This window comes from Saimiri boliviensis, chromosome 17 (genome assembly GCF_048565385.1).
Source record: "Saimiri boliviensis isolate mSaiBol1 chromosome 17, mSaiBol1.pri, whole genome shotgun sequence".
Taxonomy (NCBI): Eukaryota; Metazoa; Chordata; class Mammalia; order Primates; family Cebidae; genus Saimiri; species Saimiri boliviensis.
Window position 1 is genome coordinate 23549637 of NC_133465.1, and position 24419 is coordinate 23574055.

General features: G+C 56.9%; 3 protein-coding genes across 7 annotated transcripts in view; 1 reads left to right on the forward strand and 2 right to left on the reverse strand.

Moving 5' to 3' along the window:
• Positions 1–724: 724 nt before the first annotated feature.
• On the reverse strand, positions 725–5639 carry TAX1BP3 (Tax1 binding protein 3). Its single transcript, XM_003933065.4, has 4 exons — positions 5514–5639; positions 2441–2560; positions 1924–2001; positions 725–1626 (listed from the first exon to the last, which is right to left on the reverse strand). Exons 1-4 carry the CDS (start codon positions 5550–5552, stop codon positions 1489–1491), a joined length of 375 nt encoding a protein of 124 aa, XP_003933114.1. The 5' UTR covers positions 5553–5639; the 3' UTR covers positions 725–1488.
• A 153-nt stretch (positions 5640–5792) lies between these two features.
• On the forward strand, positions 5793–6693 carry EMC6 (ER membrane protein complex subunit 6). 2 transcript variants are annotated; one of them, XM_074388369.1, is made up of 2 exons: positions 5793–6002; positions 6121–6693. In XM_074388369.1, exon 2 carries the CDS (start codon positions 6170–6172, stop codon positions 6500–6502), a length of 333 nt encoding a protein of 110 aa, XP_074244470.1. In that variant the 5' UTR covers positions 5793–6002; positions 6121–6169; the 3' UTR covers positions 6503–6693. The 2 variants fall into 2 exon arrangements, with proteins under 2 accessions (XP_074244470.1, XP_003933116.1); XM_003933067.4 differs by having other exon boundaries at positions 5841–5928.
• Positions 6694–9927: 3234 nt separating this feature from the next.
• P2RX5 (purinergic receptor P2X 5) overlaps positions 9928–24419 on the reverse strand; it is a 45124-nt gene continuing 30632 nt past the window's right edge. For 2 of the 4 annotated variants that reach the window (XM_074388366.1, XM_039476136.2), the window contains exons 2-13: positions 23339–23489; positions 22343–22414; positions 21996–22071; positions 21819–21915; positions 21483–21563; positions 21066–21204; positions 20376–20509; positions 19766–19859; positions 19584–19649; positions 17057–17139; positions 16044–16238; positions 9928–14812 (exon numbers count right to left, since the gene is read on the reverse strand). In XM_074388366.1, coding sequence (XP_074244467.1) covers positions 14743–14812; positions 16044–16238; positions 17057–17139; positions 19584–19649; positions 19766–19859; positions 20376–20509; positions 21066–21204; positions 21483–21563; positions 21819–21915; positions 21996–22071; positions 22343–22414; positions 23339–23489 — 1258 coding nt within the window. In that variant the 3' untranslated portion in view covers positions 9928–14742. Of the gene's footprint in view, positions 14813–16043; positions 16239–17056; positions 18121–19583; positions 19650–19765; positions 19860–20375; positions 20510–21065; positions 21205–21482; positions 21564–21818; positions 21916–21995; positions 22072–22342; positions 22415–23338; positions 23490–24419 lie in introns of those variants that run through there. The other 2 variants (XM_074388367.1, XM_074388368.1) reach the window with 2 other exon arrangements.

A 24419-nucleotide genomic window follows, 5' to 3' on the forward strand; every position in this document is an offset into this window, starting at 1 on the left:
CCAAGGCAGGCAGATCACCTGACGTCAGGAATTTGAGACCAGCCTGGCCAACACTGCAAAACCCCATCTCTCCTAAAAATAACAAAAATTAGCCGGGCGTGGTGCTAGGTGCTGGTAATCCCAGCTACTCTGTTGGCTGAGGCAGAATTGCTTGAACTCAGGAGGTGGAGGTTGCAGTGAGCAGAGATCGCACCGTTGCACTCCAGCCTGGGCAACAAGAGTGAAATTCCGTCTCAAAAAAAAAGATGATTGACTTTTCTTTGAAATCTGATTTGGCTGAGCTCGGTAGCTCAGGAGTGCTAACACCTTCTAAGAGCTGGTAGGCAGGTTGGCTGGGCTCTGGCTCACCCCCCTCTAGCCCGATGATAGCCCTCAGGAACACGTGGGGTTGTGTTCCTCACTGATACGCAGAGTGCCCTGAAAAGTCTTACAGGCAGGGGTTTCTAGGTTGCAAAAAGGAAGTTACGAGCAAGCAGGGGCTTCACAGTAACACCAAGAAAGCACATGCACCCCAGGGGCCCGCCACAGCTCCCACAGATGTGGCTCTGGGCAAGTGCAGGGCAGCTGCTATGGCCCTGCCAGCCCCAGGCTTGCCAAGCAGGTAGGCCTGGAAGAGGTGAGCTTTGTCCTAGAACAGTGGGGGACGGGGCCATCCTCAAAACCACAGCTCTGGCCCCAGTATCCCATCCCCCAGATACCCCAGCCCATGCCTCAGCAAAGACCCTGAATTCCAGCACTGTTTATTGAGCACGCGACATCGGGGAGGGCGGCAGTGGCTTCCACAGTAAGAGTAAGGCTGTGTACTTGCAAGTTTCCAGACATGATCAGTAAGCTACATCGAAAAGCAGAATGGGCGTCGCGGAAGAGCACGATAAAAACATTTTGTATCAAACTTGTGATTACAAAAATATAAAAGTTAAACCCACAGGCAAAGAGGAAAATGGCAATCCTGAGAGCTGCCCTGAAATGTCAACTAAATCCTGTAAGAAGGTGAACCCTGGGGAGGCCAGCACCCCTGGGGCAGTGGGAATGAACAGGAGCCCCCTGGCACCTGTCAGGCAAACCTTCATAGCGCCTCTGGCGGGATGTGTGGGCAGCGCCCCGATGGGCAGAGGCACTGGTGGGGTAGAGCCGAGCGCTGCAGCCTGGACAAAGTGGGAAAGGCCCACCCCCACCCCCTTGCATTTCCCAGCTTTGGTGGCTCCCAAGAGGAGGTGGTTCCCACTTGCCCACCCACTGCCGTGGCCGGGCAACAGGGTCGGGCCTGAGCCTGTGGTCACAGCAGACCAGCTACCACTGAGCTCCAGGCGTGTCCCGGAAAGAAAGCTGGTCCCAGAGGCCCCAGGCTGGAGATGGGCCTCTGGGATCAGCTGTTGCCATTCTGAGCTGAGGCCCAGCGCTCAGCAGAAGCCAGGATGGGGACCGAGTGTGGACGTGGTGTTACTGTTCAAAGAGGCAGCAGGCGTGAGTCGCGGGCGGTGGCGGCTGCTAGGACAGCATGGACTGCTGCACGGCCTTCTGCAGGGACTGCCGCGTCACCAGCAGGCGCACCACCTCCTCCGAGCGCTTGGTGAGCCGCTTCCGGGCCTGGTCGTGTGTGACCATGGTCATGTCCCAGCCGTTCACCTGGCCCAGGAAGAGAACACAGGCCTCTCTCAGCTCCCCGCCCTTGGGGCTCTGAAAGCAGATGGCTTGGGGGGTCCAGGTCATTCAAGCAGGCCCCGCAGCCTAACATCCCAGGGCTGGGGGACACCAAGCACTGTGGCTGAGACACAGGAGAGAAAGCCAGCGTTCTCTGGGACATGCCAGCCTGGGTTCCCAGTCACCTGCGGTGAGTGTCTCCCGGCTGGGAGGCCAGGGCAGCTCCCCACACCCACCTGCTTCAGACCTGCCGGCCCAGACCTCCTTTGGGACACCTGTTACCTGCATGATCTTGTCTCCAATCTGCAGCCCAGCGATTTCAGCAGGGCCTCCTTCGGACACCCGTGTGACATAAATGCCCTGGAACAAGGCAGCCCAAGTCACCATGCTGGCTTCTGCTCTGTGGGTAAGGGGTCGGCCCTGCGGTCACCAGACTGGCCCCTTACCCACAGAGTAGAAGGCAGCATGGCACACTCCCAGCCGACCCTCCGTGCCTGCACTCAGCCTCTCCCAGCACACACGATCAGTGAGGACTGTTCCAAGATAGCCAGGGCAGAGCGTGGCTGCCCGGCCACACACTAGTGCTGCTCATGGCCGCCTCCTGCCCCTCCAGGACTCTGTCTGGGCAGCCCGTTCTCACCCCTACCCATCCTTATTCCCACCAGGTCACTTCCGACGCCTTCTTAGAGAAGTTTGAGAGATGACATCTGCTCCTTCCATGCAGACCCAGGAAGCAGAGACCCACCATCTCAGGCCCCGGTGCCCCATGGAGCGGTCCCAGGACCCCACACCCCCTCACCTTGTCTGTCTTGTCTTCCGAGAAGGGATTCTGGGAAGGATCCTGGTCGATTCCACCTCCAATGCTGAAGCCCAGGATTAAGTTCTCACCTTGACGCAGCTTGTGAATTTCAACTCTTTGCTGGCAAAGAAAAAAGCAAGTTGAGGGAGGTGGGTGGGTGGAGAATGAGGCTGCTGTGTGTCCCCGGCAGGCAGCAGCCTCAGTACCATGCCAAGGGGGTGGGGCCCAGGCCCCTGCAGGAATCCAGCCACTCGCCAGCCTGGGAGGCTGAGGAGCTGGCACTCAGAACTTGGCCACATCTACCCACCCATGAAGCCCCCTGTCCGCAGCCTGTTCCCACTTCTGTGAGTCTCAGGCACTAGTCTTGGTCAACATGTGCTCTAAGCCCCTCCTGGCCCAAGGGTCAGGGTGCTATGGCTTCTGTAGGTGGGAGGCCCATCTCCCAGGAGGTGCTCTGAAAAGCAGAGACCAAACTTGCATGGAAAGGAGAGAAAGGGCGTGCCAGCCACAGGGATGAGAGTACAGGCTTCAAGGTGTTGTGGATTCGTGTTGGTGAGACGAGTGTACAGCACGGGACACAGAACTAGGCGTTGAGATGAGGCTGCAGCTATAAGGCTGGGGCCTTATAGCTGTCCTGGAAGGGGAGTAGGGGCATCTCCCTAAGCCCCGGGCCTTGCTCTTGTGCAGTGCAGAGTGTCCTAGGACACTCCCACCATGCTCTGGGGCTGTGGTCCCCAACTGTGCCAGGTTCCTTTCAAAGCCCTTGGCAAGCACCCTCCAGTCAGCAGATGCTGGGAGCCAGACCAGATCACTCCAAAAGTTGTGAGTTTTAACCGGAAGGAGAAAAGAAAAAAGAAAAAGATGACAACCTAGACGACCTAAAGAGCTTTCCCAAAGAGGGGGTTCTTTCTAGCCCGAGTGGGTGAGGAGTAGCCTGACCTTGATCCTGAACCCATAGGAGTTCTCAGGAATTGAGTAGGGCAGGGCATGGTCAGCTCTGCTGCTAGAATGACCACTCAAGTGGTCACTAGAGGAACGGACGTCTCACAAAAGCAGGAAGCAGAGGCCAGCGGACACTGAGCTACCCGAAAATGGAGATCTACAGCCTTGGGGAGCAGTCATGCAGAGGAGGAGTCCAGAGGAGCACCCAGACACCTCGCCTGGCTGAACACACATCACCCAGATGGGGACTCAGGAGGAGGAGGAGGAGGTCGAGCTGGAGTACCAGGAGCTGTGGGGCAGGCGTCCAGAAGGCAGATGGATCTATGGAGCCAGAGTTCAGGGGATGAGTCCTAAGTGGCTTTAACATTCTCAAAATTCTACATGGGAGACAGTGGAGACTGGGGAGTAAGCCTGCCCAACCCCACCCCCAATCCAAGACTCAAGCGAGAGGCCAGGCCACAAACACCATGTCAGGCACGTTCCTGGTATTACTAGAATCGGGGGGGCATGGGCCTACAGTTTTGGGGAAGGCCGTGAGACCAATCACGGCATGTGGGAGGGAGACAGGCAGCATGACCCCTGAGGCCCACTGGGCGTGCATCCTCATGCCCAAAACAGCTCCTCTAGGCCTGCTTCATCCACGTGGTCAGAAGAGTAGAGGCCCTTGGGTTGGGGGACAGGGCTGTCACTGATTTGCTGGGGGAGGTCACACAGAAGGTGGCTTGCTTGGCTCCTCACCTGCCCCTGCCCTACTTATAGCTAAAGAGCAAACCTGGTGCCTTCTCTGTGGGGCAGCTTGGGACCTAGAAAAGCCAGGCTGGGTGGGCGGCGTGCCTCACGCCTGTAATCCCAGCACTTTGGGAGGCCAAGGCGGGTGGATCCCTTGAGGTCAGGAGTTTGAGACCATTCTGGCCAACATGGGGTCATCTCTACTAAAGATACAAAAATTAGCCAGGCATGGTGGTGCGTGCCTGTAGCAGTGAACCAAGATCATGCCACTGTGCTCCAGCTTGGGTGACAGAATGCGACTCCGTGTCAAAAAAAAAAAAAAAAGCTCCAGGCTGGTGCAGGGCTGCAGGGAAGGTGAAGCTTAGGACAGCTGTCAGCTGGTCTGGCCATGCTTGCTGCAGTCTCAGCCTCACGTGCCACCTTTATCAGTGACTTCTCTGCCTCCACCCACCTGACTGCTGGACACACCCATCTCAGAGTACACAGCAGGTCCCCACGGCTCCAGGGCGAGGACTTTCACTTGACCCGTTGCCCACCGGGCGGACATTTCTTCCCGTTCAACGCTCTCGGGAAGTGGGCAGGAGACCCGAGTCTTTCTTGACGTCGTCTTTTCTGGCTGAGGACCATCAGACCGACTTTTCTCTGGGTCTCCCCACCTCTGCCATAGGGTTGGCCTCCAGGCCCCGTCCCGCCTTGACACAGGCGTCTGAGTCTAATGTCCCAGCCTCCCTCCCTCTCTCTGCCTAATGTAATAGCACCCAGCACCTATAACAAGTCAGAGGGTGGCCAGGGGCCTAGGCTAGCCCCCAGAGGGTCTCCTCAGGTCTCAAGTGCCAGAAAGAAGGCCTGGAGATCCAAGAAAAGTTCGAAGAGGAAACGCTCATCCCAGCTGTGTGAGCGCCCACCCTGGGCCGGGCAGCAAGGCTGGGCAGACAGGGGAAAGGGGCTGCCAAGGCAGGCTCGGGACAGCCCCACCCCCAGATCGCCCGACGGCGCAGGCTGCAACGGAGGAAGCATTTCCTCATTCCAGAGGCTGCGACTCATGGACGTCGGGATCGGCGCCCGCCCCCCGCAGCTGCCCGGCCGGGGACACGGAGGCCCGGGAAGGGGGCGCTTTCCCAGGCTCCGTGGCCCTCCCCGCCCCGCGCGCGCGGTCTGGGCTCTGTCCAGGGTTTAGGGAGGGTCTAGGGAGGGTCTAGGAAGGCTCTCGGGTCCCGGTCGTCCCTGTTCCGTGGCTGGGGCAGCTGCGTCCCGCTCCGGCAAGGCGAGGACCCGAGCCCTGGCCGCCGGTTCGCAGGAGCCCCGGGTTCGACGTTTTGTCAACCTGCTTGGGGTGTCAGTTTCCCGCTCTGCGAGGTGGGGTCGGGCCAAGCCGAGGAGGAGCCCGCGCAAGCGCACTCACCACCACGGCGGTGACCGGCTGGCCCGGGATGTAGGACATCTCGACACCGCTCTGGTCGCCCAGCCCCGATCGGAGAAGCCGGCAGCAGAGTCCCAGCGGCCGCGCCCTCGCTGCTTAACAAAGGCCGCCCTGTTCCGCCCGCCCCCTCATGAATAGTTAACAAACCCTCCAGCCAATCACCAGCCGGAGCGCCACTCCACTTTCCGAAGTTCCGGCGCGTGCGCAAAAAAAAAAACGGGCTGGCGGGTGGAGCGTGCCCGGGGCGCCCACGGCGCAGGCGCGGAGGGCGGGGCGGGATCAGGGCGCGTGCGCAGCTCGAGACTTCCCGGCGGCCTTCAGCGCAAGATGGCGCCGCGGGCGTCTCTTCTGCCCGTCTAAGGGAACGCTAAGTACGGTGTCCGGCGCCGTGTTCCAGGTAACTGGGCCAGCGTGGCCAGGGAACGCAGACACGCCACCGCCTCCCCTCAACCTTCTCGGCGTCTCTGGAAGGTCCGAGGCTCAGGACTGGTGCCAGCTCTTGGAAGCTCCGGGGGAGGGGGCGGCGGCGGCGGCGTGAACCCAACTCGCCGAGCTCCGGGCGCCACTCGTAACTTGGTTTTCTCTGCAGCTCCGCGTTGTCCCGCGAGAAAGCGAGAGGCCGAGCCCCGGCGGGTGCGATGGCCGCGGTGGTGGCCAAGCGGGAAGGGCCGCCGTTCATCAGCGAGGCGGCCGTGCGGGGCAACGCCGCCGTCTTGGATTACTGCCGGACCTCGGTGTCAGCGCTCTCGGGGGCCACGGCCGGCATCCTCGGCCTCACCGGCCTCTACGGCTTCATCTTTTACCTGCTGGCCTCCGTCCTGCTCTCCCTGCTCCTCATTCTAAAGGCGGGAAGGAGGTGGAACAAATATTTCAAATCACGAAGACCTCTCTTTACAGGAGGCCTCATCGGAGGCCTGTTCACCTACGTCCTGTTCTGGACGTTCCTCTATGGCATGGTGCACGTCTACTGAAATGGGGGCCCGGGGGACTTTTTTAAACCACCAGATCGGGAGGACTGTGGCGAGAAATTAACACCGTGTAGACTTACCTAGTTTTTAAATGTTTGGATCCGCTGCTTGTTCTGTAACGTTATAAATAATTTATATCTGAAGACGGAGAACCTGTAATATTCTTCAGATTAAATGAAGCGTGAGACACTTTGTAGAGTTCTTTCCTGCCTTAACGCATAGTCTGCCATTGATGCAAAAGCGCCAAGATTTGACTCCTGGAGAGCGGGGACTGGCTATAGCCTTGTGTTAAGTCCTTGCATTTACACATAGGCCATCCAGAAATGGGCCCTAAGGGCCTGCATAAGGAAAGAACTTCTTTTTAACATTCTAAGAAGCAGTAACAGTTAATGTATTAAGAGTTCCCTAGGCTGGGCGTGGTAGCTCACACCTGTAATCCCAGTACTTTGGGAGGCTGAGGCAGGCAGAAAGCTTGAGGTCAGGAGTTTTGAGACCAGCTTGGCCAACATGGCAAAACCCTGTCTACTAAAAACACAAATATTAAATATTACCCGGGTGTGGCAGTGTGCGCCTGCAATCCCACGTACTTGGGAGGCTGAGGCAGGAGGATAACTTGAACCCTGGAGGCGGAGGTTGCAGTGAGCCGAGACCGTGCCACTGCCCTCCAGCCTGGGTGATGGAGACTCCGTCTCAGAAGAAAAAAAAAAAAAAGTTGCCCATATGCCTGGCATTGTGACTTCTACTTTACACCAAGTCTCTCATTTAGTTTTAGCAGTAACCTTACAGGGTAGATGTTATTGTTAAGTCCCTGGTGAGGAACCTGAGGCTCAGCGAGGTTAAATAACTTTTCCCAGAGGAGGTACCGGTAGGAAGAGACAGCCAGGATTCAAATGCAATTCTCTTAATTTGCTCTTGCTATGTTGGCTGGGTGTACCTTTCACAGGCCAGTGTTCCCTCCCACTAACCATTACTTCAGGTATGGATGGTGTCATTTCAGTTCCATTTCATTTAGTGACAGTCTTTTCCATAAGAAAAAATAAAATCAAGCTGTTTCTGTTTTTAGAATATGTCTAGGGAAGATGAAACATTGTTTGGACATTTGGGCCGGTCACAGTCCATCACGCCTGTAATCCCTAGCAGTTTGGGAGACTGAGGCAGGCGGATCACCTGAGTTCAGGACTTCGAGACCAGCCTGGTCAACATGGTGAAACCCCATCTCTCCTAAAAATACAAAAAGTTAGCTGGGCATGGTGGCACGTGCCTGTACTCCCAGCTACTCAGGAAGCTAAGGCAGGAGAATCGCTTGAACGCAGGAGGTAGAGGTTGCAGTGAGCCAAGATTGTACCACTGCCCTCCAGCCTGGGTGACAGAGCAAGACTCCCGTCTTAAAAAAAAAAAAAAAAAAAAAAAAAAAAAACTAACAACAAAAAAAAACTTGTTTGGGCATTTAAGCTGAACTTTGGGGTGGTTTAGGGTGTAAACACTTATATGTGTTAATCCATGATTCTTTCTTGTCAGGAGGGTTATCTTAGAATAAAGCGCATGTGTTTCGTTGAGAAATAATGCATTAGAATTACAGTAATTGCCTGACTGCACGCTGTAATCCCAGCACATCAAGAGGCGAAGGCTTGAGCCCAGTGCCTGGGCAACATAGACGTCCATCTCTATGAAAAACTTTTTTTTTTTTAATTAGCCAGGTGTGGTGGCCCATGCCTGTAGTCCCAGCTACTCAGGAGGCGGAGGTGAGAGGGTCAGGATCACCTGGGCCCGGGAGGTGGAGGCTGCAGTGAGCCACGACTGTGCCACTACACTTCAACCTGGGCAACAGCAGGACCCTGTCTTAAAAGAAATGACAGCAGTGAACATGATGTTGCTCATTGGATTTATCATTAACTGGGGAGACCAGCATTACCTAATATCACGAACACTTAAATTATGGTAAGTGCTATGAAGAAGACTTAGCACACCTAGCCCAACTTGGGGGATGGAGGTCAAGGAAGGCTTCTTTGAGGAAGTAACATTACATCTGAGACCCAAAAGGTGGGTAACAGCCAAGTGTGGGAAAGGCGTTACCTTCAGGAAAGCACATGTTTGCAAGCCATTGGGCAGGAAGGAACAAGACTGTTTAGAGAGAAGAGGCCACAGGGTAGACCCAGACCAGATCATGGAGGGCAGTCCTGGGGATGGGGACATGAGCCTGTAGTCCCAGCTACTCAGGAGGCTGGGATGGGAGGATCAAGATCACTTGAGCCTAGGAGATTGAGGCTGCAGTGACCTCCCATTTGCTCTGGCCTTGATCTCAGAGCAAACGGGGGAAGCCTTTGGAAGTTTCTAGTCTAAAGTGATGTAATCACATTTGGACCTTTCCTTTTTTTTGAGACGGAGTTTCACTCTTGTTACCCAGGCTGGAGTGCAATGGTGCGATCTCGGCTCACCCCAACCTCTGCCTCCTGGGTTCAGGCAATTCTCCTGCCTCAGCCTCCTGAGTAGCTGGGATTACAGGCACGTGCCACCATGCCCAGCTAACTTTTTGTATTTTTAGGAGAGACGGGGTTTCACCATGTTGACCAGGATGGTCTCAATCTCTTGACCTCGTGATCCACCTGCCTCAGCCTCCCAAAGTGCTGGGATTACAGGCGCGAGCCACTGCGCCCGGCCCCCAGACTTTTTAAAAAAGAATCTGTTTTAGATTAAAAGGGGATCTGAGAGCTTGAATCCAAGTACCCTTTTCACAGACCGTAGGTAGCCCATGGCCAGTCACGGAAGTGGGTCTGGGACCCAGACTTGTTAAATTCCGTGTCGGCTTCAGGGCCACATGCACATGACGCCAAGGAGAAGCTGAGGCCATAGTTTTGCCTTCCTACCCCAGTGAGCCCTTCTCTGCCCACCACTGAAGGTCTGCACACCTCAGTCCTTTCAGCCGCCTCCCAGTGGGAAGGCAAGGTTCATTCCTGCTGTAAGGGAAAAGCAGAGGGAGTCCTCCCTGGTGGGAGAGGAGGAAAAGGAAGAGGGATGAGTGACCTGATGTACTTAACCATGTCCCTATTATTGGGCAGTAAGTCTGAAATGTTCACTACTATGAAAACACAGCAATGGATGTCTGCGTTTATATTGTTTTGAGAGATTTGATAAGTTCCTATGACAGGATAAAGCTTGATTCCACATGATTTCCAGAGTTGATTACACTCACTGGATGCAAAGTACCTGCTTGATCAGTGCCTTCCTAGTCTATAATTTAATATTTGTTCATTAAAGTGTTTCCACAATTTGAATTTCTTTGCAAGATAACGAGGAACATAATACATTATGCATTACTTGCTAACCGTTTCTTGTGTCTGCCTCTTTTGCTCTTCCCTTCTTACATTTTCCTTTAAAATATGGGGTAAACATGAAGACATGAAGGGAAGAAAATCGGAACACATTTGAAATTGACACCATTTATTGTTTTAGGGCCAAAGAAGAGTGTCAGAGAATACATATATTGAGCGGGTCCCAGAAAGCATCTGCCATCTTCCCCAATTTAATTCTGCATCCCGGCGTAATGGAAGGCAGACGTCGGGCAGGAAGGCGGTGTCTTCAGGAGAGCAAGTTCTTAGATCCACTCCGAGCACAGTGGCAGGGCTTGGGGAGGGGAGTCGGTGGAGCCAAATGGAGCCCTTTTCCAGACAGGCGAGATGCCATTCCGAGTGAGGTCATCTAGGAACTCTGCAGGGCTCAGGTTCTCAGCTGAGGTGCTCAAGGGCACGGGAACGATGTTCCCCACTTATAGCCGGTTCCCCAGTGCAGGAAGCCAGCCACGGAGAATGGAAGAACTGAAGTGGGCGAGGGAGGGGGGTGCAGAAAGACAGCCATGATGGGTCAGTCCTGGTGGCCCCAGCATCGGACATGGAGGTTACTTTGCTCTTTCATGGCTGGTCCCTGTGGTGTGACATCGATAGCACCTGGTGTACAAATTTCCTGTTGGGCCGCTCACAGCATTCTCAAAGGCATGGGTAACTCAGAGCTAGACAGCTGGGTTTAGGATAGGCCTGACCATAAGCACAGGCATTTCACGTGCTCCTGGAATACCATAACAGAGAGCAGCTCTTGAGAGGCTGGCACACTCATCTTCCCGATGAGGCTACCAGTGCCCAAGCTGGAAAGGAGCTCAAGTTCCTGCTTCACTTCTCCCCATTTAAAAGCCAGTTTCCATCAGATGAATGAGCCTCCCACTCTTGCACCAAGATTATGCAGAAAAAAGATGGGAGCTGGGGGCTGTGCAAAAAACAAGGAAACTGGAAGAGTGTGGCAGTCCAGAAGCTGTCCCGGGATCCTTGGCTCTTCTGAGCATGGGGCCCCAGTGGACAGTGAAAAAAACACTGGAAGGCTGGGCTGGCTGGAGGAAACAGGCTGAGTCAGTCCTCTAAGGAAGTGAAGTCTAAAGGGGCAACCCTGACAGTTAGGGACCGTCAACGTGAATAAACAAAAGCCTCACCAAGCCTGCCTCCTGTCTGTGGCCCTCAGGTTCTCAGTTGCTCCTACCCATGTCAGAGCACCTCTTCACACCTGTGTGTCCCTTACCTGGAATGCTTTCCCCGTCACCTAGTTAGTCTGCTCTATACCCTTTCAGATTTCAACTCACAGGTCACCTCCTTGGGAACACCTTCTCTGGCTACTCATTGAACTCTGCAACACCCCATTCCCTGTGGGATGACAGGCATGATCACTGGATTAAGGGTCCACTCCCCGTTAGCCTGGAAACACTCGGGGGCAGGAATCGTGTCTGTGATGCTCAGCCCTGTCTCAGCAGCGTCCGGTCCAGCACCTGACACGTCCCAGGCGCTCCTTAAGTACTTCCTGGCTGAAGGAATTACTAACTGTAGGAAGACATTTTCGCTGCAATATGAAACAAATAGTACAACTTTCCTCGGGTTCTGTGGCTTCTGCCAGCCATTTCAAAATCTGGTTACAAACCAGCAGCCATGACCCCTGCCTTTTTTGCTTCCTCCCAAACCTAAAAGTAACCAAGTTATAAAATCCAAGGCTTTGCTCTTCAGTGAGGAAGTCACACACCTAAGTGGATCACCTGGATCTTCATTTTCTTTTTTGACATGGAGTCTCTGTTCCCAGGCTGGAGTGCAGTGGTACAATCTCGGCTCACTGCAACCTCTGCCTCCCAGGTTCAAGTGATTCTCTTGCCTCAGCCTCCCGAGTAGCTGGGATTACAAGCGCACACCACTGCACCCAGCTAGTTTTTTTTATTTTTAGTAGAGACAGGTTTTCGCCATGTTGGCCAGGCTGGTCTGAAACTCCTGACCTCAGGTGATCCGCCCACCTCATCCTACCAAAGTACGGGGATTACAGGTGTGAGCCACCACGCCCAGCCTGGATCTTCACTTTCTAATCAGAGAGCAGCCTGGGCTTGTGGCAGGCTCCCTTCCCAGACAACCCAAAGCGAGGAAGTTGCTTGCTCCATCCAGGAGGGTTCCTGTTCTGGAGACCATGCCCCTGGGCCCCTTGGGGTCCTGTTCTGGAGACCATGCCCCCTGCCCCTGGGCAGGTATCTGTAACAGTCACAGATACCTGCCAGGCCCCTTCTCTGCAAAGCCTCAGTGGAAGGATGCTCTCACCCCGCCTCCCTGTGTGCAGAGAGAACCCCTCCAAAGAAGATGCGTCCAGAGAGCTGCCCAAACAGCGCTGGGACTAGCGGAGTCAGGGCAGTGCTGGAGGACTTCTCTGCCAGGAGGCTCGGGCAGTGGCGAGGGATGAGCTCCAGGCTTCTCACCTCGGATTTACAGGGAGACCACTCAGATATAGTGGGGTAGGAGAAGAGAGCTAAGGCAGCTCCCAAGCCCAGTACGGAAATGTACTTTATGTCCATTTGTTTGTTTTTTGAGCCAGAGTCTCGCTCTTTTCTCTCAGGCTGGAGTGCAATGGCGCGATCTCAGCTCATTGCAACCTCCACCTTCCGGGTTCAAGCGATTCTCTTGCCTCAGCCTCCTGAGTAGTTGGGATTGCAGGCGCCCACCACCATGCCTGGCTAATTTTTGTATTTTTAGTAAAGACAGGGTTTCACCCTATTGGACGGGCTGGTCTTGAACGACTGACCTGGGGTGATCCGCCCATCTCAGCCTCCCAAAGTGCTGGGATTACAGGCATGAGCCACTGTGCCCGACCATGTCCGATTTTGACAGAGGAGACTCAGTCTTAAGCGCCAGCATCAGGAGAAGTTCATTACCTGAGTGAATGTGTAAGGAACCAGGCGAGTTCTCAGCAAAGTCAGGGGGACTCTTGTATTAGTAAACACCTGGCTGCCTCTGGGGCACGGGGAGGGGGAGGGTTGCTTTTCACTGACTATTCTTTTGCACCTTTTAAACTTTGAATCATATAAGAATTACCTAGTCAAAATATTTTAACTGCCGGGCGCGGTGGCTCAAGCCTGTAATCCCAGCACTTTGGGAGGCCGAGGCGGGTGGATCACGAGGTCGAGAGATCGAGACCATCCTGGTCAACATGGTGAAACCCCGTCTCTACTAAAAATACAAAAAATCAGCTGGGCATGGTGGCTCGTGCCTGTAATCCCAGCTACTCAGGAGGCTGAGGCAGGAGAATTGCCTGAACCCAGGAGGCGGAGGTTGCGGTGAGCCGAGATCGCACCATTGCACTCCAGCCTGGGTAACAAGAGCGAAACTCTGTCTCAAAAAAAAAAAAAAATTTTTTTTTAACCTAAATCAGCTGAGCATACTGCTAGGTTCAGGGTGGGGAGGAAGCCTCTTGATCTCTTGATAGCATGTGTGTAAGTCTGACCTCAAAATTGGCTCCATCCACCAAAGCTGGCCTTTTCCCCCTCAGAACCAAGGCTTCCCAAACGTCACTGTGCACACAAATCACCTCGGAATCCTGTTGAACCGCCAGTTCTGATTTAGGAGGAGGAGGGAGGGGCCTGGGACCTGCATTTCCAGCAGGCTCCAGTCCCTGGACTCCACTTTAAATAGCAAGGCTCAGCCAGGCACGGTAGCTCATGCCTGTAACCACAGCACTTTGGGAGGCTGAGGCGGGCGGATCACCTGAGGTTAGGAGTTCGAGACCAGCCTGGCCAACATGGCAAAACCCTGTCACTACTAAAAGTACAAAAATTAGCCAGGAGTGGTGCCGCATGCCTGTAGTCCCAGCTACTTGGAGGCTGAGGCAGGAGAGTAGACTGAACCCAGGAGGTGGAGGTTGCAGTGAGTCGAAATGGCACCACTGCACTCCAGCCTGAGTGATAGAGCAAGACTCCGTCTCAAAAAGAAAAAAAAAGCAAGGCTGTATGGCGATGGAGGGAGACCGCAGCTGAGGGTGCAGCAGGGAGGTGTGGCCACAGCACAGATGGGGACGGAGAGAGGGAAGCAAGGGCTTCCCTAACTCAGCCCATTCACACCTCATGGTGGCACCATCCTTGATCTCGTTAGCACTTCAGGTCCCGCCTCTGATGAAAGGGAAGCCCGGCAATGCCAACGCAAATGCACCTACCATCCGGGTAAGTCCGTATTCCCCCAGCTTCCCGAGGCTGCGGGGAGTCCGATGGAGCAGAGGCCTCCCTGCCTCCCCTTCCCCATCTTACCTAGACTCCCCTGGAGCTGGCTTCTCCTCCTAAGAGCCAGCTGCCCCCTGCCTCCCGAGTGGTCCAGTCCTTTCCCGCTTGCCTCCATGGCCACCTTTAAATTTTATCCTTGGGCAAGGCCAAATGTACCGCTGGGTGCTGTCCAACAGCTTTCTCTGAGCAACCATCATTATCCGCAGGGATTTCTGAAACTCTGCTAGAGGCTAGAGGAACGCCAGCAGGAGTGGCCGGGCCTGGCTGTGATGCCTCTGTTGGCTCCGGAGGAAGTACACACAGGCCTTCTCCCTGACGTCTCGTTTAAGCACCTCTTGGTTGGGGCCCAGCACACGGCATGCATGGCTACGTGTTTATTGCACTCGTGAATGAGCGAAGGTGCAGCCAGGTTGTTCAGGGATTAAAACACCAGTTCCACTGAGGCCCTGGCCAGCCCCTTTCCCTGGACACCTGCTCCAGGGACTCCTTCCAGCTCTGAGCCCCTCTGGCCGTCAGGAGGCTCCCTTCCCTCATACAACGAAAGCTTGCAGCAAGAACCCAGAGTGCAGGAGAGAGGGCCTGGAAGCCCCTGTCTCACGCAGGCACAGCCTCCTCTTCCCAGTTCAGAGCTGCGGCTGGTTCAGGCCCCAACGTCTCTGGCGACACTGATGGTGGCCGACAGCCCCGGCTACGTCTCTACCACCTGCGGGGTCTGCCGCTGCTCCTGATCTGCCTGTGTCTTCCGACGGGGGCCAGACCTGTGTGTGGGCGGGAGGGGCGCACAGGGCAGAGGACTGTTGGAGCCGGAGGGTGGGCTGGCCTCCGCAGAGGCAGCAGAGCTCTCGGCAGCACCGCAGTCGGAGTGTTCAGAGACCGCGCAGTGTGCCAGGGCTCCTGCGGAAGCCGAGCACGTGCAGGTGCTTGGGCAGAAGCCACTCGAGTCGCCCCGGCAAGGAGCAGCGGGAATTGCCGCGGCAGCCGGAGCGCGGGCCCGTTGAGTCCGGAGCTGCAGCGAGGCTCGGCCAAGACAAGCCAGGTGGCCAGGCTTCCTGCCTGCTCACAGTAGGAGCTCAGGTGAGCACTCAGGAAGGGATTGCTCAGGGAGCACGGGAGGGCTGCCAGGCTCTGGGCCTGCCCCATCCGGACCCCCGGCCTCCCGCCTCCTTCCCCACCACTGCAGCCCCCGCCTCCCTCTCTCCTCACTCCTCTCCATCCCCATCTGTTTCTCGCTCCTCCCCTGCCTGGGCCCAGCTCCCAGCTGGACGCTGCCAATCCCTGCACCCCAAAGGAACGAAAGCTGGGGCGGGGCAAAGGCCACCCAGGAGTATGGTTTACAAGAGAGTCACAAAAGCCCAGTCTGACTGAGCAGGAGGTGTCCGGCCCCCACTGGGAGGGAAAAAAACGGAAAACGAGGCACAGAGAGGGCCAGGCACCTGCTCCCTGCGCAGGCACACTGTGAGCCAGACGCAGAGCCGGCCAGGCGCCCTCCCCACGCAGGCTGAACCGCGTCTGCAGAGAAGCCAGCACCCGTAGGAAGCGCGGCCCGAGGACCCCCTGGCAGCACGACCCGCACCCTCTCGGAGAGGCCGGGGCAGCCCCAGAATCATACACAGAGGAGGGACGGAGGGGAGTGGTCATCTGACCGCAGTGCAGAAATATTTGGCGAAGGCAGACTCAGGAGACCCACATCCTGCACTCACTGCGGGATTCACACCAGCTCTGCATTCACCAGCTGTGTGACTTGAGCAAATTACTGAGCCTTTCTGTGCCTCGGTTTCCTCATTCATAAAATGGGGAAGATGGATGTCCACCTCATTCAGGTAGCTTAAAGAGTTAACATATATTGAGAGTACAGAGAGCCGGTGCCGGGTAACGGCGCTGTCATCGTCTGAACGCTGGCGTGGCGTGGCACGCACCCCTGGCCATCCATCCGGGGACTCGGCAGCTAAGGGGACCAGTTCTCGGGCTCCCTGCCCAGCAGCGCCTCACCTGCTGGGCTGCAGGATCTGCGGGCACACCGAGCCATTCCCCTTCTGACCGCTGCTCCCACGCTCGGCCTCGAGTGGCTCCGGCGGCCCCTGCTGCTCCGGCATCCCCAGCAGCCCCGGCCCAGATGTGAGCTGCTCAGATAGCCCCAGCCCTGGTGCCTCGTCCTCGGCGTCCTGGGAACTGTCTTCTAGGCCCCTGGACGAGACACAATCTGTTAACCGGGATGGCCCTACGTGGTACCTCCGAGACGGGAGCCTGGGAGAATCGCTGCCCTGCAGGCCCCCTGTGACCTCCAGCAGCACACTGAGGACTGTGGGTGGGGCTCAGCCTGCGGCCAGGGTCGGGGCGCACCCTATAACCCAGGGCTGGGGTTCCATCAAGGCGAATGACACAGGCGGCCCCTACACCCACTGTCCCAGGCTGTGGGGGCACCAAGCGAGTACTAAGGTGTCTGTCCCAATTCCCATTCTGATCCCCGCGCCTCCAGAAAGCTTTCCCCAAAGGCCACAACCCCTTCCCTCCCCTCCCACCCAGTCACGGGGGTTCCCCACCCATGCCGTGCTCTGTACTCTCAACACACACCGAACCCGTGGCCCAGGAAACTGCCGCAGAAGAAAATGCCTGTTCTTCCTTTCCTTTACCACTCAGCGTCCCTCAACTCAGACTACCAGGACCACTAAGTCCAAGAACCCCCAAACAGAAGTGCTGCAGACGCCACAGCATTCGTAAACCACCTCTCTCATCCCCCAGAGAGAGCAGCCAGGGCCCAAGCAGGCCTGGGACAGGTCCAACATCAGGTGGAGACCGAAGTCCACCTCCCTCCACCTCCTACCACAGCCCCCTCTCCTTCCACGGCTGCTGAGGCCCAACCCAGTTCCGCAGAGCATGGACTCCGAATGCTCCTCCTCCCCCCGGCCCTCCAGCCCCTGCCACCCACCCCCATCGCCCATATCAAATCGGTAAAGGCGGGACGCAGCGGGGCACTCCACATGGCTGCCCCCCGCGGAACTGACCTCACTTCCTCGTACTTCTTGTCACGGTAAAACTCCCTCTTTTTGATGAGGTAGATGAGTACCAGGTCGCAGAAGAAAGCCCCCTGCAAAAGAATTGAGGGCCCGGATGCAGAATCCCAGGCTCCTGGGAGCACTGGCCATTTGGCAGCTTTATCTCCTTTGTCCCCTTTGATCCTGTAACAGCCCTTAAGGGGGGCACCACTGTCCCCACTTAACGGATGAGGAAACTGGGCTCAGGAAGGGGCACAAAGCGGGTCCATGCTGGAGCCCGAGCTGGACTGGAACTCCCAGACCCCTCAGGCCAGGCACTCCCGACCCCACACCACCCAGACCCTACCCAATCGCTCCTTCAGCACGTTTGCTGGGCACCCACACGTGCCAGGGACTACACTGGGGTACAGGGGGGATCTGGACTAGAGAGACCTTCTGGGGATTCTCCCTCTGGTGCAGGAGACAGGTGTGTCAATGACGACCCAGACAGGACTTGACTCAGCCTGGGGAGGGTCCCTCTTTGTCCTTAAGGACTGAATAGGAGTTTATACGAGACAAAGATGCAGAAGGGTGTCACGAGGGAGGAACAGCCTGTGCCCGGGAAGCAGGCCAGTTCGGGAAGAGTGGGAGGTGGTGGATGGGGACCGGCCTGCAGACTCCTTAGGATGCTTCCGGGGCATCGGTCCTCATCCTTTAGGTGTGGTAGAGGCATCATGCCAGAATGTTGGCATTTAGAAGGATCCCTGTGGCAGTCAGTGTGAGATGGGTTGGAAGGGTTCTATTCAATAAAGACGCTATGGTGCCAGTCAAAGAAAGATGATGAATGCCGGGCAGGGTGGCTCAAGCCTGTAATCCCAGCGCTTTGGGAGGCCGAGGCGGGTGGATCACAAGGTCAAGAAATCAAGACCATCCTCAACATGGTGAAACCCCATCTCTACTAAAAATACAAAAAATTAGCTGGGCATGGTGGCACGTGCCTGTAATCCCAGCTACTCAGGAGGCCGAGGCAGGAGAATTGCCTGAACCCAGGAGGCGGAGGTTGCGGTGATCCGATCGCGCCATTGCACTCCAGCCTGGGTAAGAAGAGCGAAACTCCGTCTCAAAAAAAAAAAGAAAAGAAAAGAAAGTAACAGACACAAAGATCCAGGCCCCTTGCGGTGCTGCCTGCAGTTTGGGATCCATGTGGGGCTACTTTCCTCGACCCCCTCCCAGGAGCATGGCCTCTTTGAGTCCTGGTACAGGATACAATGTTCCCCACCTCAACAAAAGTCACCCCGGGTCCCGATGGACTCTGCCAGTGGGGCTGTTTTGCGTCACAGGCAGAGGAGCGAGGGAAGAGGCTGCTGGAAACCTGGGAAAGGGACCTGCCGGGATGGGTACCAGCCACCCACTGACCACTGCCCTAGCTTTCAAAACCTCCGGCAGGACCAAGGGGCAGAGCAGACTCAGGATACCCCTCCCTGCCCTCAGCCACTGCGCCTCCTCTCCTGCGAGCACCCCTTAGCCCCGCTGAAGGCCACCTCTCATACGGCCGTCTTCCCTGCCTCTCAGCATTTGAGTCCGGTGGTTCTCAGCCAGCTGGGACTTTGCTTCCTAGTGGGTATTTTTGGTCATCACAACTGCAGGGGAGGGTGCCCCTGACATCTCGTGGGTAGAAACTGGGAATGCTCTCAAACATCTTAAAATGGGCTGGGCGAGGTGGCCCCTGTCTGGAATCTCAGCATTTTGGGAGGGTGAAGCAGGCAGATCACCTGAGGTCAGGAGTTCAAGACCAGCCTGGCCAACATAGTGAGACCCGCCATCTCTACAAAAAACTTAAAAATTAGCCACGCTTGGTGGTGCACGTGCAGTCTTGGCTACTGGGGCAGCTGAGGCGGGAGGAATGCTTAGCCCAGGAGGTCAAGCCTGCAGTGAGCCATGCCCACGCCACCACACTCCAGCCTGGGTAACACACAAGACCCTGTCTCTGAAATCAACATCCTCAGGGTCTGCGAAAATACATCGTATTAGACTGGAAAAGTGTGAAATACGAAATAGAAAACAAAATAAACAGAACATCCTACGACAGCCAGGACCGCCCCTTGTGCACTGTGGAAGGTGTCCAGGCACTTCAGAGGAGGTGCTGAAGCCCACAACAAGGAATTATCTGGACCCAAAAGTCAGTAGCACCCAGGTCAGAACCTCAGCCTAATACTGCCCTCTTTTAGCAGAAGTAGAGATGGAGACTTTAGAAGCTCAGGGACTCATGTGGGAACCCGGGGATGTCCCAGCCATGCCTTGCTTGGGGACCGACCCAAACCTACCCACAGCTGCAGAGCTACAGGCAGATGCGCCCCTGCTGTGGCTGCTACCTGGGGACTGCTGGCAGGGCGTGTACCCCCAGAAAGCCCTCTTTCCCACGCCCGCTCTGTTCTTGCCAGCTCTGGCTCTTTCTGGGAGCACTGCGACACGTTTCTCCTGAGCTGCACCGCCCTCTCCCTGCCATGCTGCCACCAGGGCAGAGGGTGGGAAGCAGGGAGGGAGGGGAGGTACTCACAGCACCCATGAGCGCCACCCCAGATCCCAGGTTGATGACGGTGGGGATGATGCTGAACTTCCCTGCCTGGAAGATAGAAATAGGAGAGTGAATGAGGCTGGGTGGACAGCGGGGTCCCCAGGGCCCCTCCCAATATCCTGTGCCCCACCCTGCCCAGCCTCAGAACAGGAGAACCCACACACCTTGCCGTTCACCATCACGTCAAAGCGGATCCCGTAGGCTTTGATCAGGGTGCGGAACTCTGCCCCGGCTGCATCTCGGTAATATTTGGCAAATCTGAGGGAGACAGGCCGGGGGGAAGCCTCAGCCTGCCTGGCCTTCCCTCTTTGGGCAGCACAGATGTGTCTGCTCCAGGGACTTCGGAGGACTCCTGGGACTCTCACTCTCAGCAGCCCCAGGAGAGGCGTGCAGACCCTCTCAATGAGCCAAAACCAAGACTCATGCAGCTCTGTCTGGAATCCCTGCCAGACATTCCCCGAGGAGCGAAGCTTTCCTGCCCTACTCTGAGCAACCCCCCAGGGCGCCAAAGCGCTGGTGGAAAGAACGCAGCAGAGGCAGCAAGCCTCAGCACCACGGAGAGAAGAGGTGAGAACACACACTCCTCTCCCCCAAGGCACCCCCAGCTTCAGTCGCCGGCCACTCTGCTGGGGTCCCCACCTCTCCTCGGCCGGCCATCTGTCCCTGCACTTCCTGCTCTGACCCCCACCCCCAGGAAGGGGTGTCATCGTGCTGGCACCCAGAGGAGTGCCGCTGATCATGGTCAGGTCACAAGGGGGCACAGGCCCTGGTTACCTGAAGTTGTACCCGGAGGAGACAGACTTTGAAAGCTTATTGTCCAGACGGCTAAAAGAATAGTGAGGGTGGCACTCAGAGGCAGCTTTATCAAGATCACAGTTCCATTCAATATTAATTCCTATCACACCACCCTTGATAAAAGAGAGACAAGGGTCAGCGAGAGGAGCTTTCCAGAGACGGATGGTGTTACAGGCTGGCCCTTCGCCAGCGCTGGACGAGAGGAGGTGCTCAGGCATGAGGTCAGCCCCTCGAGATGCCCCTCCGGGAGGCTTAGTCCCACCCATGGCGGGGCTGAGGCCACCACATTGCCCAGCCCCGGGGCTGCCTCCTTCATTCTTCAGGGGGAAGGGGGCCACCAGGGTGAGCCTCTCCTCTGGACCGGCACCTCACACTCCAGCCAGGATGCGCCAGTGGGCTCTGTGTGGCTTCCCTTGAGAGGAGGCCGTGAGGACTCAGAACGGCACAGCAGGTACTGAGTCTGGCCCTCACTGAGTGCCTGTGGCCTGAGCGCTGCCGCAGCCTGGTTGGGTCACGGCTCGTTCTGAAAACAGTGCGTCCCCGGGGGTAGATGACTTTGCAGGGCCACCCTCACCCCAGGGGTTCCCATCCACACCCCCTCCTCGATGCAGAGCCCGGCCCAGAGCCCCCAGGCCCTCCAGGAGGGCTCCCCGCATGCACACCACCCACCTCCAGGGCTATATCCTGGAAGTGGCTCCCCGCCCAGCGGATCACGGAGCCCATGCGGAAGATGGGGCAGTAGTGGTTCTTGGGGCCAAAGCGGCAGGATTTCAGGGACGCTCTGTCCTTGGCGTCAATCACATTGCTCCTGGGTGCAGGCCACGCGCAGCGGAGAAACGAGGTAGGACTCCATGTTCCCGGGCCTGGCCGGGAGCCACAAGGTCCCTTGCCGGACCTGGGTCCCGACAGCTCCCCCAGCAGCACCCTACTTTACAGCAGGGGGAAGGGGCGCCCCAGCATCCCCCACCATGCATTCACACACAGACATCACACACGTGCACACACACACACCCCCCAGGCACGCCCCACCACGCACAGACCCGAGGAGGCCCAGCCTCGGGGCCCCCCATAGCCACGCCCACATACTTGGAGAAGTTGAATTTGGGGAAACGAATGTAGTTCTTTATGAAAATGGTGAAGTCTTCGGCCTCCTTCAGGAACGGCTCCCTGAAAACCCACCCAAAACAGCCTGTCCAGGAGGCCCCACCCGGCGCCCCTCCCCCAGGCCTGGGCCATGGTTCCCCTGGAGCCTCTGCCCAAAGAGTTAATTTGCTCTGCTGAGAGGTCTTCGGACCTCACTGGGACAGCCTGTCTTCTCCCTCAGCACATGGCTCCCAGGGTGGGCAGGACTCCACCCTCAGGCTGGGACCCACTGCACAGGGCTAGGAAAGTCCTCAGGGTCCCGGGGCTGCAGCCACTCACGCCGGCCTGGAGCGCGTCTCCAACGGGCACCAGGCAAAGATTTCACAGGTGCCCCTGGTCGAGTTGTCTCTCCACAGGCAGCGGCCGGTCTTCACTCCTGCAGGGTGGGACGGGATCAGTGCCAGGAGCCTCCCACTCCGGGTCCTCCTTTGGCCCCCGGCCACCCCAGGCCCTCACCGTTTCCAGCTGTAACCGCCTCTCCTGGGTGGCAGTCACTGTCCTCGGAGCATACGCCATCAGGAATGTCTTCATTCTGCCAGGAGAGAAGGGGCACCTGGACTGGGGGGGTTCCCCAGCTCAGAGCCAGGTCCCACTCCAGGAGTTAGAACAGCGGTTCTTCTGAGGCCTGGGCCACACACTCTTTGAGAACCTGCTTCTCCACCATACAATGCTGGAACCACGCGCGGGCGCACGCAGCCTCCTAGACTCTTGGAGTGCAGAGACACCTCTGCTTCCGAAGAGTAGACCCAACCACTGCCGGCGGCTCTCCCACCACCATGCCAGGGCCCCTTGCCAAATCAAACCTCAGCACAGACGTTCTGCCGCTGGTTGGGGGTCACGATCAGGTTGGTGACCACGAAAAAGACGTTCTCTCCCTAAGGAACCAGAGAGACACTAAGGAACCTCCTCCTGTCCTCTTAAGGACCCCCCACTTCCCAGCTATTTGGAAGAGGATGGACCTGGGTTTTGGAGATAATGGGGCCACAGAATTGGTGGACTCTGCTGGGTGCAGTGGCTCACACCTCTAATCTCAGCACTTTGGGAGGCTGAGGTGGGTGGATCACGAGGTCAGGAGATCAAGACCATCCTGGCTAACACAGTGAAACCCCGTCTCTACTAAAAATACAAAAAATTAGATGGGCATGGTGGCAGGCGCCTACAGTCCCAGCTACTTGGGAGGCTGAGGGAGGAGAATTGCTTGAGCCTGGGAGGCGGAAGTTGCAGTGAGCTGAAATTGCGCCACTGCACCCCAGCCTGGGTGACAGAGTGAGAGTCTTTCTCAAAAAAAAAAAAAAAGGTGGACTCTGCCCATCTGCTCATGGACCTCACTGTCCCCAAGCAGAGGTCCTCTGACGGAACTCTTCCAGGCTCACAGACCCCAACTGCCCCCAAGATCTGGGCCCAGGTCTGGGAGAAGTACAGGCAGTGATGGGGCTGCCCCAGCCCCGGCCCTGGCCAACTGAACAGGCTGGGGAGCTCTTCCCAGAGGCAGTGGCATAGAAGCGGGGTTCTCCGTGCCAGGCCACCTGACTCACAATGACCTGAAAGTTCTCTGGGTCCCATTTGTCCTCAACAGACTCAGACAGAATAGAGCGGTGGCACGTGGCACAGAAAAGAGGGCAGGGGTTTGGCCTGAGACGCAGGGTCTGGATAGGACTGCTGTCCGCAGACCCTGGCAGCTGTTGGACCAAGGGAGACCATGAATGGGGGTCCCTGGGCATCCGAGAAGCTTCCCATGTGACCCATGAACCGGGCTAGCCCTGCCAGCCCTGGCCGCAGTGCTCAGAGCGGACTCAGACCTGGGGTGGGATGACGTAGTCAGCGACGTCCCAGAGCCGCTCCCCGAGATCCGAGGTGTTGGTGAAGGCCACACCCTTGACTTTGGTGATGACAGCGCTCTGCAGGGAGGTGTCCACGTCTTGGTAACCCTTCTTTATCAGGAATACCCATCTGTGGGAAGGGGCACAGTGGGGGGCATCAGCCACACCGCTGCCTTCGTGGGAGCTTCCCCAGGCCTGGGGTGGGGTGGGAGTCCCAGCAGTGCCCAGGTGAGGGGGGCAGGCTACGGCTCCTGGGGAGGGCCCACAGCCCCCACTGCTGCCTGAAACTCAGTCCCGCAAGCAGCAGAGGTGACAAGCAACCCCAGACATGGGGCATCTAAAGAGGCAAAGACCACTGTCCACTCAAAAGCCCCCAGTGGACAAGCCTGTGCTGAAACCAGCTCAGCCACATACTGGTTTGGTGACCCCAGGCAAGCCAATTTCCCATACATCCCCCTGGGGTTCTGGGCTGGTTAGCTGAAACGGTGCCTAACCTGAAACCAATCACAAGGAGACCTCAAACATACCCAAACCAAGGGGATTTCTACAAAATCAGAGCACAGGCCAGCTGTGGTGGCTCTCGCCTGCCATCCGAGCCCAGGCATTTGAGACCAGCCTGGGCAACAGAGTGAGACCCCATCTCTTGAAAAAATTAAAAAGTTACCCAGGAATAGTGGCACCAGCCTGTCATCCCAGCTACTCGGGAGGCTGAGGTGGGAGGGTCCCTTGAGCCTGGGAGGTCGAGGCTGCAGTGAGCTGGGATTGTGCCACTGCAATCCAGCCTGGGTGACAGAGTGAGACCAAGTCTCAAAAATAACAGGCCAGGCGCAGTGGCTCACACCTGTAATCGCAAGACTTTGGGAGGCCAAGGTGGGCGGATCACGAGGTCGAGAGATTGAGACCAGCCTGGCCAACAAGGTGCCCCATCTCTGCTAAAATTACAAAAATTAGCAGGGCGTGGTGGCAGGCGCCTGTAATCCCAGCTACTTGGGAAGCTGAGGTAGGAGAATGGCTTGGACCTGGTAGGCAGAGGTCACGGTGAGCTGAGATCGCACCACTG

Bases quoted from the DNA above. Each gene is read 5' to 3' on its own strand.
- EMC6 (XM_074388369.1), top strand. From the start codon at position 6,170: ATGGCCGCGGTGGTGGCCAAGCGGGAAGGGCCGCCGTTCATCAGCGAG.
- TAX1BP3 (XM_003933065.4), bottom strand. From the start codon at position 5,552: ATGTCCTACATCCCGGGCCAGCCGGTCACCGCCGTGGTG. The intron at 2,002-2,440 runs GTGAGGGGGTGT...GCCTTGTTCCAG, and splicing joins CGGAAGACAAGACAGACAAG to GGCATTTATGTCACACGGGT. The intron at 1,627-1,923 runs GTAACAGGTGTC...TTCCTGGGCCAG, and splicing joins TTGGAGACAAGATCATGCAG to GTGAACGGCTGGGACATGAC.